At 38.2% G+C, this 14052-nt stretch overlaps 1 protein-coding gene across 1 annotated transcript in view; it reads left to right on the top strand.

Annotated features, from left to right (window-relative positions):
* Positions 1-14052, top strand: part of LOC122811877 (membrane-spanning 4-domains subfamily A member 12-like) — a 656330-nt gene that overhangs the window by 97502 nt on the left and 544776 nt on the right. Inside the window, exons 2-3 of the mRNA XM_044084013.1 lie at positions 1698-1985; positions 2539-2649. Of these exons, the coding sequence (XP_043939948.1) occupies positions 1818-1985; positions 2539-2649 (279 nt within the window). The 5' untranslated portion in view covers positions 1698-1817. The remainder of the gene's footprint in view (positions 1-1697; positions 1986-2538; positions 2650-14052) is intronic.

Genomic DNA, 14052 nt, shown 5'->3' with positions numbered 1-14052 from the left:
AGATATGATTTGTCTCTTCCAAAAAAAAAAAAAAAGCTGTGTATGTATATATATATATATATATATATATATATATATATATATATATATATATATATATATATATATATATATAGTCATTTGTAGGAGATAATAATGGTGATGTGCTACAAAAAATGTGTCGAAAAGCCTGATCTGAACAAAAAAAAAAACAAAAAAAAAAAAATAAAACAATAAACACTATAGAAACAAAAAAAAAAGAAAGGTATTCCCAAGAGTTCATGGAATCCCAATACGGTATGTGCAGGAGAAGCTGAAAAAAATCCAAAATGATAGAAAGGTGAGAGGTAACTAAAGCTCAGTATATATGTGGCAGTTTAGAAATCCCTTCTTAGGAAGATGTTAAATTCCAGAAAGAGGAAATACTCTGCTTGGGGTGTAAAAGTCTGTTAAAGTGTATACTTTTTTCTTTGACTTGAAACTTCGGCAACAGATTATGTTAGACAGGACATCTTAGATGGTTCATAGACTGATCTTTTTTACTGACAAGATGTTGGTTGCAAAGTTCTGGCAAATCTTTTTTTTTTCTTTTGAATTACTAGTGTAAAAAATATTTATTCAAGAAAGAATTTTGGACAAAAGTAGCCTTTCATAGGAAGTGGCAGACTTGGGAAGAAAAAAAAAATGAGCCATGGATGTGCTTAGACTGAAAAATCAAATCTAGTAGTTGTACAGAATGGATCCACAACCAGTGTGCAGTTCAAAGCATTATAGGTTGTTCACATATTGTTATAATGTTTGTAAGGGGACTAACACTCTCCTTAATCACTGTCTGTACCTAAAAATATGCCTAGGTATGTGGGATTCTAAAAGGGTATAAACCCTACTATATCAGGCTTTCATTTAATGTAATTCGTAAGGGAATATCACCTCCTTACATCCTTAACCCCATTCTCTCGCTTTAAAAATATTCCTTGGTATGGGTGGTTAAAAAGGTGTCATGCCCTTACAAATGAAATTAATTGTAAAATCACTACTTTATCTATCTATCTATCTATCTATCTATCTATCTATCTATCTATCTATCTGTCTACCTAATTATCTATCTATCCATCTTTACTTGTCTATTTACCTGTCTGTGAATTTACATTCTTGTTTATCAATTTTAATCTGCATTGTCTGACTGTAATGACAGATCGTGCATATATAGAGAAAAAAAAATGGTGGTTACTGAGCAACAGACAACTATGTCTGTTCATGCAACAATTTCACCACAATTCTGGGCAAGCAATTATGATGGTCTAATATTATATATGATTACCTGCCTAGTCCTTATAGTACTTATAATCATTTCACCACAAACACATAGCTGTAAACATGGATTTGTAAAGCAGCTTAGTAAAATCCAAAATAAACAGCAAGCACAAATATGTGCTTTGCTCTTAATAATCTAACCGTTATTCTAGAATTTAATATGGCTGTCTGAAGTATCTATCAGTAAAGATTTCCTTTGTACACATTTTATTTCTTTTTATTCTTTGTTTTGAAATCAAAGGGTAAGTGGTTGAAAATCACAGAATAGGCTCTTGAACAAAATGAAAATATCTATGAGGAGACATATATGATTCACATCTCTGGACAATATTAATGCTTAAGGTACTAAAAAGAATAAAATAGCTTGCATACTAAATTAAGACTATTCCTATGTATTTCTTTAGGAGCACGTGAGTTATAATTGGAACGGACAATAGATCCTGATAAGGAGACCGTGTTTGGCACTTTGTGTATGACTAGCAAATCATTCTTGCTATTACATATATGCTTGTCAGCTGGGAAAAATGAATACAACAGTTCAAGGCTCCAATGAGGTCGTTGTCATGACCCCGCTCAATTCATTGGCTGATGCCAGAAGTCATCAACAGAATACAGCACCCTGTACATCTAAACTATGCAAAATGTCAGTACAAGTGAAGGAATTCATGAAGGCTGAGCCAACAGCTCTTGGGGTAAGTCTGAATATAGAGGGTTGTAGAAGTATGTTCTGAGCAGGTATTTACTGTAGCAGGAGGAGGGGGTTTAAGTGGCCTAAATCAGTTGTTAGAAACAAAAACATAAAAAAATGGGTGACAACCTCTAGATTTTCTGTTAAGCTGTGAATTTTCTAACAAAAAAATAAAACAAAACTTCCAAGCTTTCACAAACTGCACTACAAGAAGTTAGTTCCTGGTTCCATTTGTACAGTTTTCTATGGCATCAGGATAACTCAAGTACCAAATGTTTCTTGAAATGCTACATTGTTACTAAAGGTACTGCATTAATATTGTTACTAAAGATACTGCATTAACATTGTTACTAAAGGTTCTACATTAACTTTTGCATATTTCATACAACATTTTATTTCATGCCTATATGGAGCAGCTATTTTGTTTATTCAAAATTACTTTGGTTGTTGCCCAAGCATCAGTACAACTGAGGTCATTCTAATTTCCTCTGTCACTCACTTGATAGTTTGATATCATCATGAATGAAATGCTTTTGTTTTGTTGTTTGTTTCAACAGACTACACAAATAATGATTGGAGTAGTGAACATTCTTTTTGGAACTGTTTTGGCTTTTACCGAAGCATCTATTGCTGTGATCTCAGGAGCGCCTTTCTGGGGTGGACTGCTGGTAAGTTTGTTGATATAAATTCTTTCTCAAGAGCAAAACTGAGTTGCAAAACTGAATATTTACTAAGCCACAAAAACACTTTTTATTGGTGCTACTCAGTAAAGTTCTAGATATTTTGTTTCATACTAGATTATATTCCCCTGAGTTCCCTTCTCTGGAACAAACTTCCCATCCATGTGAAGCAGAATTCCTCCCTGCACCTACTGAAGCACATGGATCAGTGGATGGGGAACTGTAGATTTACCCTTGGTCTGCTACTTATGTCACTATTAGAAAGAGGACATTTGTAAATGCTCATTCACCCATACTTGAACTATACCCACAATAACATGGGTGGTATCAGAACCTGTCAAATATATTTAGGATGCATGTCTAAGCTTCAAAAGGTCATTTACAGTCATTATCCTAGTAATTACCTATGAAGCTATGTAACCCAAATTTGGAGGGAAGGACTTATAATTCAAATACATTTTCAAGAAAATAACTAATATCTTCAAAATAGAGCAAAACACAGAAAAGATACTAGAAGGAAGGAAGAATACCTTATTTCTTGTAAAAATATATACCCTAATGCAGTCACTGCATGATACTTAATGACACAAAATAAGAAATGAAAGATGCTTTTTTTACATTCAAAAACATGACATGTTTATAATTTTCTGCCATGTATATCTTACATTTGTTTTATTTGTTTGTGCTTACTGAAATATATAGTGAATGGACCCTGCAGGAAGCAGTACCCACTGTGAGCCTGTGTGTGATGTATGTCATCACTTATGACTGTTGCTGATTTAACTGGCAACCAGCACAGTTGCAACAGTTAGTGGAACTGAGGATGCTGTATTCCATGTACATTAATGACTGTTTCTTCTCTGATATGAGACATAAATTTCCATTACGTGTTCATCTTTCATATCTACAGAAGTCTTTCCTTTGTTTTTGACACTAATAACTTTAACAAACTTTTAATTACAACTTACAGCAGTTTGCTTTTCTCTCAAAATGTAATTCAGAATAATTATAGATATCTATATCTCTCTAACATGGACATATAACATGAAGCAATACACTCACACACACCATACCCAGGAACATATACATACGTACATGCAAAGATACACACATGTATATGCAAATGCATACACAGATACACACATGTACACGGAAATGCGTATACACACACACACACACACACACACACACACACACACACACACACACACACACACACACTCATATTGGCAGTATATACAAACTAATAAATATTTCAGTTTCCTACATCAATAAGTTCAGTTTGGTCTTTTGGCTTATATATGTTTTATTTCAAGAATTGTTACATGATGTTGTAGGCATGCATTTGTTTCATTCTTCAAGTACAACTTTTGTATATTGAAGGTAAGGTGTTGGCTCTGGTGCTTATATTTACATTAAAAGAAATAAATTCTTAGAAAAAAATGACTCCATGACAATAAAACATTATGGGGCACTTACCTCAAGACCATTGAATAAATTTTTATCTTTACTGTATTTTATGTCTGTACTTAAACTGGTGGGTTAGGGTGGCAAAATATATCCCAATAACAGTCATATGGGGCAAAATATAAGATGTAGAACTCAAGGCTGTAAATATCATTTATTGAACAAATGTGCAGACTGTTCAGCGTACATAATAAACACAAGATAGCAATGCTAAGAAATCATTACAGGAAAAGATCTGATGGAGAAGATGAAAGGAGACCTGAAATGCTGTAACACTCTGCATCACAGGATATGAAAAAGAACTTTTGAAAATGTCACAATAAAGCTAAGTGTGGTCAGTGATTCTCCCCATAATTATGTCAGTTTAGCCCAGTATTCTCATCCAAAGCATACCTTTCAGTCTGAAGATGTTAAAAAATCTGGACAAAAGTCCAAATGTCTGGACAGCTAATTAACAAGAAATGTGCATGCTTAATCCCTTCCTTTAGGATTGTGGGATGCCACCACTGAGAATAAAGTATTTTTCTCTATAGTCAGATTCAGAAGCTTCTCTATGCACAGACACACACACACACACACACACACACACACACACACACACACACACACACACACACACACACACACACACATACCACCATAATTACCTTATAGGCATTAAAACAGTATCAGTAGTAATACAAAAAGCACAACTGCCTTTTTCTGCCAAAATAATTGGTTGATCCCATCCTGCTACAGATGCCTGTATTCCTGTTCAACTACCTATATTCCTTACAATGAGAAATCAATGTAGTTATAATCTCTAAAATTACGGGGTATATATCACGTCACCCATTCAGGACCTAATCAATGCCATCTGAGATGTGTGTCATTCGACCCCAGCCCCCCCCCCCCCAAAAAAAAAATATTACACTATCCATTTGTCTGGCCTAGAAAATTTGGTAGTTGAATTATTAAATCAGGTGTACTGGAAACAGTTGTAGTTTATTTGATCTATAAAACTCACTTCAATGCACTGGTATCCAGGTTATCAAAGCAGCATGTGAGAAAAGTCAGCAGCTCACAGAACCTGCTAGGAAAGGTAAGTTTCAGCATTTCTTACTTTTCAAAACAAATATGTGAAACTGTGCTGGATCATTCTTTTTACCAGGCAGTTTCTAAATTTGTTCCTTTAAGCTTCATGTTGTGACAAAACTGATAACCATGTCATGCTATCTTTTATCTGCTCCTTCATCCCTTAAATTAAATAGGATGAGAGTTGTAGCCATGGCTCTACTAACATTATCACGTCAAAGTCAGTGACACTTTCTGCACGCTGATGTAGGAGGAAACTGCTGTAACAAATCAGAATTTAAATCAGCCTTTTCTGGAAAATGCAGGGTAGATGAGAGCAAAGTGACTTCAACAGTAAATATTTAAACATTTATACCATCGTCGTTACAAGAAAACAAAATATGAATCTGCTAGTTATTTCTATAAAAATATTTTTTCTTCCATAACTAAGTATTTAAATGTATACAAGCTGTTTTCTAAGATCAAGAAAAAAATCACTGACTGGAAAACATCCTGAAGAAGGTGATGCTAAATGATCATAGATTAATCTTAAGATGGATATGGATTTTTATTTTTTTATATAGTTACTGTATCTGAAGAACTGATTTTCTGTTTTAAATAGTATTCAAATTGTTCTCCTTGGTAATTTTATTTTCGAGTAACTAAAGTATGTTGTATTTGAAAATTTTCTACCTGCTGAACCATTTTTGTTTTTTCTTTGGTTTTGTTACACAAAGAAACAATTAATTAATAAAAAGTAGTTGGAGTAAAAAAACATGGAAATATAGATTTATGGCACTGCTGAAAACAAGGTGGGATCACTATATGTGTGTATGTGTGACAGTTTAATCAGTTGTAGAATAGTCAACAGCTGTTCACTTGACACAATTCGGTCAACAAAGCAGCTGACTTGTCAGATGGGTGAGATTACTACAATATCGGGTTACGTGAATGTTCCCTTTCCCTGATCTAGTGCAATCACAGACTTGGAATATTCATTAACAGAGGACTTGCTGGTGCAGGGGATCTTGCTTATCTGCAAAAACAAGTCGTTTTGGTTATAATTTAATACAGATTTTGTAAAACATCAGCTGAAGAAGTCAATTTCTCCAGAGCAAAATAATAATAATGCCAAGGAGGAACTGGAGACGAGAAGAGGTTGAAAAAGAAATGCATCACACAGAAGGGTTTGTAGACTTTGATAGAAGTTAAAGCAATATAATTGTCCCTTAAAAGAAAATGAAAATAACTGAGAAATGTACCTTAATGGAATAAAAGTCAAAAACATGAGAGAGATACTGTAGAATACTAGGAATGGGAAGCCATAAAGCATCAGTCCTATGATAATTGTCCATAATTAGAAACAAGCCATCTTCTATGGGAAGTCTTCCCAGTGCCTGGTATCTACACCAAAATAAGGATCTGGACCACATATTGGAGACAAAGGATTTCTGACATAATTGGAACTGGAGAATCATGCAGTTATTCTGAGGGGAAAACTCAGCAATGATGTGTGCCAGATGGGTAAAGTAAAAAATTTTTAAGTCTTAGCCTGAGAGGCCTGTCCAAAAGTTGAGGCCAAAGCAGGTAGAAATCACACTTGTTGAGAAAAAAGGGGTGGTGTTATAATAATTTTGACAGCGTAAATCCTGGCTTTCTCTAGAAACTTGGGGATCAGGAGAAATGGGTGAAAATAACAGATGAGTCACTGGAAGCCACTTCAGGATAACAGTATGTCTTGGGTAGGTAACATCTTGGAATCTTGCCTCAGAAAATGATGTGCTACTGCATTGTGATCAGAAGGAAAAGTTCACTGTTATATCCTCATGGATTCTTGACATAAAAGTAGGAATCTTTTTCACTCTGCTTGTTTATGTAACAAACCTGTATCATTTTGTTAAAGTAGGTGGCAATGGCATTAATATAAATGGATACCTGTTAGGTGAAAAGGACAGCTTTCATTTCCAAGATATTAACGTGAGAAGTGAGCCTTTGAGATGACTATGTGCTTTGGATTGTCAGCCCCAAATAATGTCCCAAGCAAATGCAGAGCAGGGGCACATGTAGTTGTGGTCACCAGGGAAATTTGAGTTTGCAATGGTCATACTAGAGAAATGCTGGATTCCCAAGTCCTCCATCTGAGATGCTGCTTGTACTTATTCTGCTACTACCATCAACTGGATTTGTAAGTTGGCCTCACGGATATGTGAGATCTGCTGAAATAATGTCATATGAAGTCTTGCGTAGGTCAGCAGAAAAGGAGACTATAGACTCAGTCCCAGTACTCACAAGTAAAGAACTGCTTGGATGAATTTTTTTTTTCTAATTATTTTGCCTCTCTGCCTCCTGAACATCAATCCTCTTCCAAATAGACTTGAGCCAGGTAATTCCATAGTGGTGGGGATTTACCTCCATATATACTAGGGTTACAGCCATTCAGAAAGGTATCATATAGCTGGACAACAGAGAATCTGTGCCCTCAGTAACATCTTAGCAGCAGAGTCATTAAGATTAGCCTTAACTCTAGTCTAGGTGGAGGGATGAACATTTCATATCACCGCTGATGATCACAATATCAACACATATGAGTGTACACTGCCACACACTCCCACTATAAGGGCTACCACCATCACCAGGTTCTCGTGGAGCTTATTACATGCCCCTAGGCTGCCTGTACATGCTTAGCCTTTCTTTGACTAAACTGATTCAGTACAGAGCTGACAACACTTCTTCCTCCTCACCAAGATGGACATGCCCATCCTCCATTGCCTGTCCCATCAAGTGCCCAAGCCACAAACCAAACTCAGATTATTAATGTTGCAGTCAAGTCGGTATTCCTCTACACCACAGGTGCAGGCTGGGACAGAATTGTACTGAATGATCATCACACTGTTTAAAGATCTTGCCTGGAGGAAAAAAATGTTCTGCAAGACTGAGTATCCAGAGTGCAGCTTATAAAGACAGGCAGCTATGTGAGCATCAGCTGAGATGTGAGAAGTTCACTTTATGCAAAAGGAGCAAAAGCGCATGAGAAGCAATCCCTGCAAGTAATGATACTGCATCATTGGAGCTACCAGACCCAGTAATCCAAGTTAGGAAAAACCCTGCAGCCAGACATCTACTGCAGCTAGGGACATGAATTTGATGATCACCATGTGTGCTGATGAGAGACTTAGTGGCAATACTTGGAAAGGAAAGAGATGTGCTCCTATGTCATGGCAAAGGAATCTCCTGTACTCTTTTGCAATCTTGGAGTGCAGTTATGTATCCTTAAAATCCAAAGAATAAATGCAGTCTCCTTCAAGTAGAAAGGGAGTGTACCATGAGTGTGGTTAGAACAGGGAGAGACTGTGGTTTGAACAGGGAATGGAATGGTATAGTATAACCTCTAAAAACTAAATCCCTTATCCACAGTTTGCATATGATGACCATCCATGCATTCTGGTGGAGGGACAGATAACTCCTGTGTGCCTGAATAGGAGACCAGATGGGCAAGTTCTCAGGGACAGATTGTTGTTTTACTAAAATACTCTTACTTGGGTATGGGGGCATGACCATCCTGGAAGCCACTGTATCTCTTCCCAGATCTCTGAATTCACCTTTTTGGGTGTGCTCAAATCACAACTGAAGAAGTGAAGCAGGGTCTGCTGGGACTTGAAAAAACAACACCAAAGGACTTCTGCCCTAATATTGGAGAGTGTGTTTGTCTCATTTTCTTCCTTTTTCATCTCTGCTTTTACTTTTGATCCAAAGATTAAACTCCATAAAAGGGTGCTTTCACAAAATTGGCCTCTGTGATTATGGCTAACTCAGAAAGGTGTATTGAGGCATAATGATAAAGTATTAGTCCTCTGCCTGCTGCCCTGGTTCACCCATATACTGTACTGTGTGCAACAGACACACGGTCTGTGTGGCAATCAAACCACTGTTTATAGTTAATACTGCTCTCTGGTTATGAATTTGGTTGCTGTTAACCCTTCAAGAGCATCAGCAGTCTCTGCAGTTAACTCCCTCTGGAAATGTAGCATATGAATCATATAGTATAATGGTGTCATGGAAAAGTTCAAAGATGAAACTCTGTTTCTCTGAGTATGTCCATTGCATGGGACTCTCAAGGCATAGAGGTGGCATCTCCAAGCTCAACAGAATCCATATTTTACTTAGCTAGAAGAAAATACAGCTCTGTGGGCCCCAGAGCTAATCCAGTGTCAGAGAACAAAGAGGATGGACAGACAGACTATTTAACAGCAAATGCTTGAAAGCAAAAGTCATCAGTGGAGCTAAAAAAAGGACTCAGGCAGAATCAACATAGAAGTGTAGGTTTAAGAGGACAGTAGGGGAAGGAGCAGCTTGAAGATAATTATTCACCAAAATGTATTGTATATGGGGCTAGTCAGGTAGTGTAAAGATACCCCACATGTCTATCTGGAGCTACAGAAAGCAGCAAAGGTAAGTGACTTGAACCGGGTTTTGGAATACATTTTACATGGTACCAGTTATGACTGTTAATAGAATGGATGTAGAATCGTACTTGTTGGAGATGTAGTGAGCAGGGAGTTGTGACTACATAGTAGAGAAGTAAGGAATGTTAGCTTTAGCCCTAGTGAGTCATAAGGCATAATGCATTAGAATAAAAGGGAGGATATTTGTAAGGCATGGGACATTAGAATGACTGAGAGGATACTCAGGTAGGTGGTGAGGCACAATGCATCAGAATAAACTGGGATACATAGGTGTGTAATGATGGACAGTGCATTAGAATAACAGGGAGGATGCATACATAGGCACATCTGGTGGACAACTAGTTGGCTTCTAATTGGAGTAGGGAGCAGAGATACAATTCATGCTGTCTATGGGGTGGGAAAAGTGGTGACCATACTTCTTCATTTCTCTAAGGCAGCACTGATTCACTGTTACCCATCCTGATTCCTGAAAGGTTTTTCAATTCATTATGACCTGGTCACCTGGTGAGAAATGTAATTATATTCAGACAGCCAAACACACTTCTTACTATGCTCAAATAGCAAAGAACGTCTGCCTCACTTATTAGGATGAAGCTTTGAATGTCCATGGAGTTACTTATGTAAAGTACAGCTCTGTAAGATCTTGCCATAAAAGTAGATGTCCTACTTCTCACTGAAATGGCATTCTTTACTCTTGGGATAGCCTGCCATGGATAGCCTAATGTCTAGGCAGCATATCAAAGCCTTTACTACTTTAAGACATCATATATCAGATGTGTGTCTGACTTACATGGTGTAAGATGCCTACGCGATGTACAAATGTCTAGTCCTCAGAACTGAAGTGCCAAAGAAGAACAAGGGCAACCCCAGAGTAGACAATAACATGTACATCCAGGAAGGGAAGTAGGAGGAGAGGAGGGTGGAAGAAAGACCCTTTGGCAAGGACGAGACCAACAGAAAATAATAAGGGTAGGAGGGAGGGACACAATACTGTAACAGTGACAAGAAGGACATCTACTGTTACTCTTGGGGAGTACAAAATGCATTAGAAAGTATGCGAGAAAGAAGGCAGAGAAGAGCCCTCCACAAATCCATGAAGGATGGCCCTGGCAAATCCTGCCCTGACCCTGGAAATGACATCTAACCTGTAATGTTTGGTAAAGTTGTGAACAGAAGACCAAGTAACATTTTCCAAGATTGACTTTGTATCCAGACACTCTAAAAAAGCCTGAAAAGAGGCCACTGCACTAGTAGGATAAGCACATAAAGAAGATTAAAGCTGCTGGCCATGAAAAGAATAGCAAAAACAAATGATGTTAGAAATCCAGGATGAGATGGTTTCCTTAGAGAATGCCAAATCCAATTTTCTGGCACAAACTAAGTAAAAATTTGCTCATATTTCATGATATGTTTTGTCTTGTCCAAGTAATATCTGAGCTGTCTGTGTAAATACAAGGTGTGAAGAACCCACTCCCTAGTAGCCTGTGGAGAAGGGAAAAATAAGTAAGATAAATGTACTGAATCAAGAGCAAATCATTGACCACCTTGGGCGTAAAAGAGGGATTTATATGAAGAGAGACCCTGTCTTTGTGAAAAAAAAGAAAGGAGAAACTGCCATGACTGCTTGAAGTTAAGTTGCTCTTGGCAGAAGTATGAGCCACCAGCTATATAATCTTTCAAGTACAATGTTGTAGGTAAGAAGAAAAAGCAGGTTCAAAAGAAGGCCGAGTCAAATTTTCAAGAACAAAATTAAGGCCACAATAAGGAATAATAGGCAGGCATTTTTAAAAACTGTTTGGCTAGAACTAGAACCCAAAAGTTGATTTGGAGGCAGACAGGTGGAAATGGGTGACAAATGAACTTTAACAGACAGATATTCCAAACCAGAATTCAGCAACTTACACAAATAAGAAAGGACTGTAAGGAAGACTATAGAAAAGGGTATAAGTCATGCATGAGCCACCAAATAGAAAATCTCTTCCATTTAGTCACATAGGAACTGAAGCATGTCCTCAGAAAATTGATGCCTGAAAGGAGTCAAAACTGTATCACTCAAAGTGCCAGCTGAAGGGTAGACAAGTGAGGGTGAATGACAGATCCCTTGTCTTGAGTGAGAAGGTCCATCCTGTGAGGTAACTTGTTATGATTGCCCCTAGCCAGGTGATATAGAATGGGGAATCATTGCTGTTTTGGCCAAAATGGAGTCACCAGCAAGATTTTGGATTTGTCCTACATGATCTTGTGCAGGACTTGTGGTAGTAAAGGAAGAGGGGGATAGACATACAGAAACATCCCTTTCCAAGAGAAAGGGATGGTTCCCACTTTCCAAGCCAGATGATTTGGCACTCTGGAACAGAATTAGTGAAGTTGTCTGTCAATAGGGGGTTCCCCTTCATATAAACAAAATCCCACTTACCCAACTTTCAGAATATTGAGCAGAGAACACAAAGTCCACAACACCGACCGCTCAGAATACTGACATGTAACTAAAGGTAAGTAACTGCATAGCCAGCATGCTGAACCTTGCCTCTGACCTCCATTGTAGTGCAATCTCAGAGTCAGTATATGTAGTTGGGGGGTGCAGAGGGAGAAGACCCCCACATAGGTGTGTTTTCTTTGTGTTTATTCAGTTTGTTTGTCGGGTAGGCCAGTGGGTTGCTTACATTTAGTTAAACGTTGGTGTTCCGAGCAGTTGGTTTTGAAAACTTTCAGTGTTCTTGGCTCGATGTTATGAAAGTTGGGTAAGTGGGATTTCATTTATATGAAATAAACCCCCAGAGGGAAGGCAAAAAGATCTATCTGAGGAGTACCCCACTGATGTACAATGTCCAGAAACTCCTCCCTGTGAAGCATCCATTTGTGAGGCTTTGTTCTGGGCCTGCTCAAAGAGACTGTTACCAGGTTGTGCTGTGAAGGGATGTAAGCCATCTGAAGAACCAGTTGATGGCAGACTTCAAAATCCCAAGCACGAAGAGCCAGTATGCAAAGAAGGTAAGATTGTGTGCTCCCTTGTTTATTGATGCACCACATGACTGTGCTATTGTCTTTGAAAGTCTTTAGAAGAACTAGAACCCAAAGTGAGTGAAAAACCAAGAGAGCTAGAGGTAGAGCCCTCATCTCCTTTATGTTAATATGGTCTGTCAGCTGGTGATAGGACCAAAGACCCTAATCTTTTAGATTGTTGGAGGATGCTCCCCAACCATGATCAGAAGCATTTGTGTAGTTCTCTTGAGTAAGGAGAGGAACCTGAAAAGCCAGCCCTGGATTCAGGGAAATCTGATGAATCCACCAGCAGAACTCAAGCTTGAGACAAGGTAAGAGAGGAACCAGATATTCCTGAGGGTAGCAGTGCTAGAACGAAACAGTCTTGAGATACCACTGAAATTTCCTCATGTAGAGTTTGGAAAAAGGAACCATGGGAATGGTAGATGCCATATATCCCAGGGCTCCAAGAAATTCCCTTGCAAGAAGGACTGGAAGAGGAAGAATAGACTAAAAACAAGCAGTCAAAGAGAGGACCTTTGGATTTGGAAGATAAGGCAACATTGAAATGGTCTGAATCCTGCAACCTAAAAACACGTGGTCGTGAGAGGGAGTCAATGCATACTTCTTGAGATTAATGGCCACACTACACAAAAGAGGCATATTGAAGTGTAGATTTTGAAGCAGGAGCTCCTGAGAAGGGGCTTGAATTAGAAGTCCATCCAAATAATGGAATATTTGAATTCACTGAAGTCTGCAGAAGGCTACAACAGGGGACATGCATTTGGAAAAGACCCTTGGAGCTGTAAAAATACAAAAAGGCAAAGCAGAGAAATGATAATGAGATGAAGAAATAGAGAAATGTAGAAGCTTCCTGAAGAGAGCATTAATAGGAGTATGTAAGTAAGCATCCTTCAAATCTAGATACCTGAAAAGCTTGAGGTAACAACAGAGGGAACATCATCTCAAAAGATAACATTCTCAAGGAAGAGACCTGTAGGAAGATGTTGAAAAAGGATAGGTCTAGGAAGGGCCACCATGACCCCACCTTCCTGGGAACCAGAAAGATTTTGGAATAAAATTCTGCACTCTGCTGGGAAAAGGGAACAGTTTGGATGGTTCTCAGAGCCACCAGATCCCGCAGACCCAAAGGAAAATGGGGAAGCTGGCAAGCAGGAGGTTGACAAAAGCCAAAAAATGGAGGAAAGGACTTCCAAGCCATAAAATAAATACTCTGAATGATGAAGAGAAAGAACACAGGTGTCAGTGGCTTTCTATTGCCAAACAGCAAAGGAAAGGCTTAGCCTGAGGGACAGAGGAATCTGGATGGTGGGAAGGGGTGGCTGGATGTCAAATAGAGGCAGATTTGTCAGTAAAAGAAGAATTTTGGCCTCAAGAACTCTGACTGGGATTGTCTGGGAAAATC

Source organism: Protopterus annectens, chromosome 9.part0 (genome assembly GCF_019279795.1).
Source record: "Protopterus annectens isolate FY-2018-M chromosome 9.part0, PAN1.0, whole genome shotgun sequence".
Lineage (NCBI taxonomy): Eukaryota > Metazoa > Chordata > Ceratodontiformes > Protopteridae > Protopterus > Protopterus annectens.
The sequence above is the reverse complement of the archived record's forward strand: the minus strand, read 5'-3'. Positions and strand labels throughout refer to the sequence as shown.